The sequence below is a fragment of the Rhipicephalus sanguineus genome, unplaced genomic scaffold, assembly GCF_013339695.2.
Source record: "Rhipicephalus sanguineus isolate Rsan-2018 unplaced genomic scaffold, BIME_Rsan_1.4 Seq1005, whole genome shotgun sequence".
Classification (NCBI taxonomy): Eukaryota; Metazoa; Arthropoda; class Arachnida; order Ixodida; family Ixodidae; genus Rhipicephalus; species Rhipicephalus sanguineus.
This window is the reverse complement of record NW_023614150.1, coordinates 22,452-30,339: the sequence shown is the minus strand read 5'-3', so window position 1 is coordinate 30,339 and position 7,888 is coordinate 22,452. Positions and strand designations below refer to the sequence as shown.

The following is a 7,888-nucleotide window of genomic DNA, read 5'->3' as shown; positions in this document are numbered from 1 at the left end:
ATGCGCAGCACGGCTCTTGAGGAGCCACGTGGAACTGGCTCGTATAGGCCAGCGTAGTTAACGCTACAAAATAACGTTGGAGAATTTCGCTATAGCGCGCGTATGACGTTCTACGGCGCCCTACATGGATGAACTCAAGTAGTGCCCGGCGCCACTACGAGTCGGTAATGCTGTCATTGATGACGTCGTAGTTTATTGTGCCATGGTGTCGAAATATCGCAATGACCTAAGTGACCTGAAGTATCATCGAAACAACTTTTCACTGAGCTTCCTGGTAATACATGTAATCTAATACAGAAAATCATTGTCAGGTTCATCAAATCAGCACTTGCGCAGAAGAAACTTTCTCATTTTATTTTTTTTCACATATCTCTAATTGAATACATCGAGCTAGAACGGCGTTCTTCAGCTCCAAATGGGGTGTTTGCACCACGTACTCGCTTTTCTAGCAGCCATCTTCGTATATTTGGTATTTCTTAGTGCCACACAAGAGGGCATAAACGAATTGGCAGCAAGTATTTGGTTGGTCAAGTGCCTGGTCCGTCACCCAATAACTGCAGCCTTCTCCTGAAAGAGATTACCACAGCAAGGTAGTTAAACCATTTTGGTAACATTACTAGCATAAATGTCTGTGTTTTCGCATTCGCAATGCAGGATAGCTAATAGATGAGTAATGTGGAGGTACGTAACATGGTAGTATTGCTAATCCCAATGCCTATTTGAGACAGGCTAGGAAGTTAAATGAAGTTGTACTTTTTCGGGGTTTCTTCTACCTCTTCATCGTTTTTCAGCTATCGAATTAGACAACCTTCAGAGGCCTATTTGTCCATAATGTACAATATCCATAATGTACATAAAACATAATGTACAATTTTACTAGTGTAATCTGTAGTCGAATCGGCAGTGTTCCCTTTTATACTTTTCTACACGTTACGACCTTCGAGTGAATTCGGGTAAACAATGCGTCTACACTTTGTATGACACAACTATACTAGTCTAAAAAATTGTGTTTGCTGTCTGTTCAAAAGCGGTAGTTACAAGTACCGAAGCACAATATTAATGCAGAGTATCCTGTCTCTCTTTCTCCAACTCAACTTAAATTAAATTTAGTTAGGCGATGTACGAATACACAGCCGCAGCCATTTAAACCTTCTTCGCATATATTGATATGGAAATAATTAACCACTGTTTGGTCGCAACGAAAAACCATACGAATAAATTTGTGCCACAGTACACTGATGTCGCATTCGGCTGAGAGTGAGTGCCGCAGTTGCGCTTGTTACCGAATAATAAATTTCTTTGAGAGTGTCAGGTGTCTAATGTCAGCGTTAAGGTTAGTTGGAGTGGCAATATCTGGATAGAGCGGCTGTCTGAGTGACATTGAACAGGAGCAAAATACGAGCGAGGGAAGCGTTTTTAATAGTGGGTTTGTTCCAGAGCAGGGGTCGTCAACCTTTTGAGTGGAAGGGCCGAGTTTCATAAAGCCTACACGGCGGGGGCCACACGGCAAATAGCGGGGCTTTGCAGGCAAAGATAAAAATTCGGCGAAATGATAATAGCGTACAAAACTGGAATAAAAATTATGTTTACTCTGAGCACGCATGTTACAAGGCTGCAATTTGCAAACAAAGGTTACAAGCAAAAATAACAAATACTTTCAATGCGACTTTCATTCACCGTCGCTCTCACTCGCGTACGACGAGGACAGTCGCCCATTGAGTCGGTGTTTGTGTGGGGGTGGGAGAGGGGTGTTGGAGGGCGGGGAGGAGTAACCCTTGACATCAACTTGGCGATTTTGGGATGAAAGTCCTTCCCTGGCCTAGTATTTTCACAATGTTTTTCTTCCCCCTTATCTGGACCCCTGCAAAGAAAGTGAAGACGTTATCGGGCTACACGTGAAGATGGGGACGATCCCAACTGGAAGCAATCGTTCTTTGTTCCTGTCTAAACCCATTTGAAATCAAAACTGCCATGTTGGCTTTCAAGCAGGAACTGACAAGGGCAAGTGGGTGGGTGTTCTGACGTCGAGAGGGAGGCCGCATAATACTGCCGCCTGGGCCGCATGCGGCCGCAGGTTGCTGATCCCTGCTCCAGAAGAATCCGGGGTAAAACATGTGCAAGAACGTCCATCCGTTGTAAAGTATGCGTATAAAAAAATAAAAGATAACAATAGGCAGAACCAGAAGGTCGAAGACTGCTCTACGTGAGCTCTAATTGACACATTTGACGTGATTTAACAAGAATGGTTACCTGGGACGCCATTATTGTAGTGTGATGTGCCTAATACCGTGGCACTACATTCGACGCTGCTGCTGTTAACAGGTTTAGAACAGCTAATGAAATATTGAGCTCACTTACCATTGGCAATGTAGCTATGGCGAAGCACTTTACACTGCTTGCAGTCTACAAATGCAACTGTCAGGTTGAACGCATCATTCGGATCTGAAACGTGGATGGTGTTTTGAAAGTTCGCAAATATTAGTACCTTCTTGTTCGCTCCATGCCTAGGTGAATCATAATCTAAAGCGATGATGCAATTAACTTCACTGTCCTTACAGATTCTTTGAAATTCGTGCGAGCGCCAGGACTTCATATAGCAAACGAGTATGCTTTGCTTCTTCTATGTGGAGTTGATGAAGGACTAGGAGAAGTCGCCTCAGACAGTCTCGCCGACGTGTTATGTGGGTTAGCTGTTGACGACGTGACGCCAGCAGCTAACCCACATGAAACGTCGGCCAACCTATCTCAGGCACCTTCTCCTGATCATTTAATCGATGTGCACTTTGTGTTTCCATCTGCCGGCTCCCGCTTTGACATTGAATTTGTTTTTTCTATGAATTTTACAATTTTAATGCCGAAGTTTACCAATACCGAGGACAACCGCAAAGCATGTATTTTTTTTTTAGAATCGACAAAGCTTCGATATATTGTTGTGTTTTAGGTGCGAAAACCAAAAGACTATTGCGAAGAGTACGCCGAGGGAGCTAACTCTGGTGTAGTTTAAACCTCGTGAATGCGGCAAACATCGCGCATTTAGCACCGGAGTGTTCGAAAGGTAAGCCTATCGGATCGATTTATGAAGGAGACGAGACGAAATAACTTATGGCAGTTTTCGTCAACTTTGAAAGAGCGTCTGTCAAGGTGAGTACAGAAGTTCCCCATGGGTAGACACTTTCCCGTGTCTACAGAGTTATCTTCTACTTTGACGAGCCCACTGCTGGCGCAAGGACGGACGCACAGGGCGGATTTAAAGAAACGCGAACAGAGCGAGTGGTTGTTTTCATCGCTCTCTGACCTTTGCGACAATAAACAGATGCTAGAGTGGTTATTGATGATATTATGAATGACTCTATTGGCTTGTTATTACCATCCAGGCTGCAACCGCTTGAAATCAAATGGAAAAAACAGCAGAGACTGTAGAATACGTATTGTTCGCGTTTCCTTGAATCGCCGTAGTATTTACCACACACAAGTTTACGCTGGGTGCGCACAACGCCAAGACTGACATCCTTACAGTGGTGTAGCCAAGGGGGGGGGGGCACACTGGGCCCGTGCCCCCTTGGCTTTTTTTTTGTCATGGCACATAGAGCACGAAATATCACTCGACCACATCTGCCTCGCCGGCCCCCACTTCAGATGAAGGTGGTGCCCCCCCGCCCGAAAAAAATTTCAGCCTAGGCCCCTGCATCGTTAGCGCGCTTTTCAACTTCCGCCGGTGCCACCTTATCAAAAATTCCCACCAAATGGCACAGAATATCAGATGTGACATGGAGAGCCGGCGCAGTGCGTTGAATACATCGCCCTGTGCCGAATGGTCGCGGTTACTGCGGAAATATATCAAAGGTTTTTTTGATGGAGACAAATTGCGGATCAAACGACAAAAATGCAAGCAAGTGCCCGACAGTGCATCTAGTTTGTCGTGTGTCTTCGGCGCAGAAAACACAGCGATGGCACGAAGTTTCGGTGAATTCGGGAGGACGGCAAAAGACGACGGAATCACATTAAGGAGGCATAACGCAGCGCTAAAACACAATCACTGAGAAGAGAAAGACAAGATGACGGGACAGCACCTGTCCCGTCGTCTTGTGTTCCTCTTCTTAGTGATTCAAAAAACGGCAGGAAGTGGAAGATGGAAGCTTGCGATGAAAAAACCCGTGCAAAAATCCGGCCTCCAGCACCCACCCCCTGTTTACGAATTTTTTCATCTTCTTAGTGACTGTGTTTTAGCGCTGCATTATGTGCCTAAGCAAGCACCAACTTGCCCAACAACACGTTCTTCTGCAGCACATTAAGGAGTTTTAGATCACCGAAACAATATTTCGTGTATGTTTGTAGACTACGCAAACTCAGGCACTCGACGGCAATACTTTGGTTTTGTAGGAGATGCGTCCCATATCTCGTGAAAAATTCCAATGTCATCGAGACAGTACAGGCACTAAGGCGCTTCTCATATTTTTCAGCTTCAGAGCATCTTTGTAACTATGTGTGAACAGGGGCAGGCGCGTTGCACAGCCTAAATTTGGTCCCATTGAATTCATATCAACTCTAAGGAACAAGCAAAGCTGTCCTGCTGTGGGCGGCCTCATCCATCAAGCTTTTGCACTAGACGCATTGCTCTTAATAGAAAAAGAAGTACCCGTCTCTTACTCAACATTTCGAGGCCTCCTTACTTGAAGCATGGCATAAACGCCCCAGCACGTGATCTTGGCCCGATAGCTGTGGTCGACTTAGGAACCTATTGAGGCGCTTTCGTACTTCAACAGAACAACCGGGGAGAGTCATTGAATAAGACGCCACGCTTGAAAGTCATTAACGTTATTAAGACGAAAGCCTTGATGCCTCATCAAACGCGAAAGTTGACCGGCGTCCCGCGTCGGCGTCCCCCTTCGGCGGGGTCAACACTGAGGCAAAAGATCATCATCTCGCGATGACGTCACTGTATGACGTCATCTTCACGTCACAAATCACCAAAATATGTGACGTCACTATGACGTCACCATGAAACTACAGTGAAGCCATGTGACGTCACATGAGGACATCATAATTTGAAATCGTAGCTTGGTCAATGCTTGGCAGATCACGGAGGCACTGCTAAACCAGGTAAGGCGTCTCTGGCTCTGGAGGCAGTGGCAAACCACGATAGGTACAGAATTCTTTCGGAGGGTGGCGGGGCAGGGTCAATACATAGCCTGAGAAGAAGAAAAAGAAGATGGCTTTCATCTTGCAGTTGCCTTAGGTGAATGCATAAGGGACCCTGCGAGTCTTCTGCGTTGAGGTATGCCCAGTGGCCGTACGGTCACCGACAGAAAGGACACTGGAAATATGTGTCAACGTGCAGATTCATGGCTGAAACATCGCATAATGAAGGCCGTTCTTCCTTACTGTTTTTTTTTTTCATAAGGTTATAGACTGTCGAAGCTCATACGTAGGCGTTCTTACATGGAGGTTACAGCGCTGATTTGCTGATCCCTAATATCGGCGTCAGCGGGACAACAACGAGAAAAAGCCCACGAAAAAGCTGGTGAAGCGTCTAGAAGATGCTTGAAGGAACACGTAAGGCCTTTTTTGTTCAGCCCTTTAGGGTAGCCCTTTTTCTTCACGAAAATTATAGGCACTAGCTTTGCCCTCTCCTCCACTGTATTTACAATACCAACGCGAAACACTAGGCACGCATGGAATGGCAATTTTAATTTACCTACAAGCTATACTTGTATGGAAAACCCTTATCGGAATTTCACGGGACAGAAATTTGAAACCTACTACGCTTAGCAGTTAAGGTGGCAAGAAACTTTTAAGCACAATGTGAAATTATTTTGCTTACAGCATCAAGACATGTAAATAGGCTTTTTTTTCTCTTTCTCCTGCACTAGTCAATGCTTTGTACCAATTTACTTGTCATATTTGTTGTGAAAATGCGATTATGTGCATGCACTTGCGTATATATGTAGGTATGAGCATACGAGAATAGCTATATATATATAGATAGGTGTGTATATATTTGTTTATTGTTATATCTGCTCTGCTAATCTGCTTTTATGTACTCCGATAAGCCCCGCTCACTAGCCAATGTAGGCTAACGGTGCAGACATCTTGAAATGCTTTCTTTGATTTGTAAATAAAAATCAGATTGATTGATTGATTGATTGATTGATTGGTACCAAAAAAAACATTTTATGTCAGAGTGAAATAAACGTCTACCTCATCTGCCCAACGAATTTTCGGCCTCCCCCTCGCGCACTTGCCTTGTCTTGGAATCCAGTCTGGTATTCTTAGTAGCCAGCGGTTATCTTGCCTACGCGTAAGATGCTGCGCCCATGCCCATTTCTTCTTGATTTCGACCAGGATGTCTTTAACACCCGTTTGTTCCCTGACCCACTCTGATCTCTTCCTGTCCCTTAAGGTTACACCTATCAATTTCCTTTCCATGGCTCGCTGCGTCGTCCTCAATTTAAGTTGAGTCCTCTTCCTGAACCTCCAGGTTTCTTCTCCGTAAGTAAGTACCGGTAAGATGCAGCTGTTATATAGTTTTCTCTTGAGGGCTACCATTCATGACTCGAGAATGCCTGCCAAACGTGCTCAACCCAATTCCTATTCTTCTGGTTACTTCAGTCTCATGGTTCGGCTCCGCGGTCACCAACTGTCCTAAATTCTCATCATCATCATCCGGACTATGCCCACTGCAGGGCAAAAGCCTATCACATGATCCTCCAATCAACCCGATCCTGTGCTTGCTGCGGCCACGTTATACGCGCAAGTTTCTCAATCCAGCATTCGCCTATTTTACTGTAACCGGGAGATGCTTGCTTATACAGGCTATGCAATTCCCGGACCGCAGAAAAAACAAAAATCACATCGGCGTTCACCCCGATTTGCTTAAAGCGGTGTGGAGCATGATCAAATACAAGAAGTTGTATGTACATTGTGTTAACCAGGTGGTGTAGTGTATATTATTCCTTTAACCTGCGTATAATCACGCATGCCGGGCCGACGTCAAGGTGCGTCAATGTGCGACTGCACGATCACCTTTGGAATGTGCAGACTGGCAGTACCTAGTATTTAAGGGTACATTTGAGCGGTGTGGGTGTGTCCCCGTTTATAATAAATGTGCACTTCTTTTCAGGAGCGCAAATCAGCTGACGAGAGAGATTGTTCAGGTGGCCGAGATGGTTCGACTAGGTGAGCGTTTATGTAAGCATGCCTTCTCACAGCCTCTCGCCCAAAGAACACGATTACCTGTTTTCTGCACATATATCTCCGGGATAGTGTCTCATTTTAGTTCGCGACTGTTTGTTATTTTTCGCAGGTGCGCAGCAGCGCAGTTTTACTTATGTGTCTGTACTTATCACAGTGTTTTTCAAAAGGAATTTTTATTGGACGTACAGTGCTTGTCTCTGTCCCCTCGCGTCGTCCTTCGCTTATTTTCTTTTCACGCTGTCAATATCTTGTGCAATGGATACCAACTAGCACAAGCCTTCCCGTTAAAATTCACTTGGTTTCTATGAAGCGACGTGGGGCCCTCTTAAGTGGCCATGAAGGACAGGGGAGGTAATGTACGATTTCTAGAATCCCATAACTGTGCGCGCGTGGAAGACAACGACGATCGCATGTGCACTCGTGTCACGCGGCAGCTGCTGGCAGCGGGCAGTTGCGGCCGAGGCTTGCACTAGTAAAGACGTGTCTCTTTGGGTCTCGGCCTCATCCCTAAAGGGTTCAGGGCTGGCTGCAGCTGCAAAACCCTACAAACTGTAGGTATCGAGCAGCTCAACCAGATATAGGCGGGTAATCAAATGAACGAAAATGCAGTAGTTTTATGCGGTGTTGGTGACGCTGATAATAAGTTTTGTTAATAGCGGCAAAATTATTGCTACCAAGTAGCAGATAGCATGAA

At 45.3% G+C, this 7,888-nt stretch overlaps 1 protein-coding gene across 1 annotated transcript in view; it reads right to left on the bottom strand.

The window, feature by feature from the left end:
- Positions 1–341: 341 nt before the first annotated feature.
- LOC119375896 (uncharacterized) overlaps positions 342–7,888 on the bottom strand; it is a 28,552-nt gene continuing 21,005 nt past the window's right edge. The window contains exons 4-5 of the mRNA XM_037645927.2: positions 2,359–2,442; positions 342–567 (exon numbers count right to left, since the gene is read on the bottom strand). Of these exons, the coding sequence (XP_037501855.1) occupies positions 446–567; positions 2,359–2,442 (206 nt within the window). The 3' untranslated portion in view covers positions 342–445. The remainder of the gene's footprint in view (positions 568–2,358; positions 2,443–7,888) is intronic.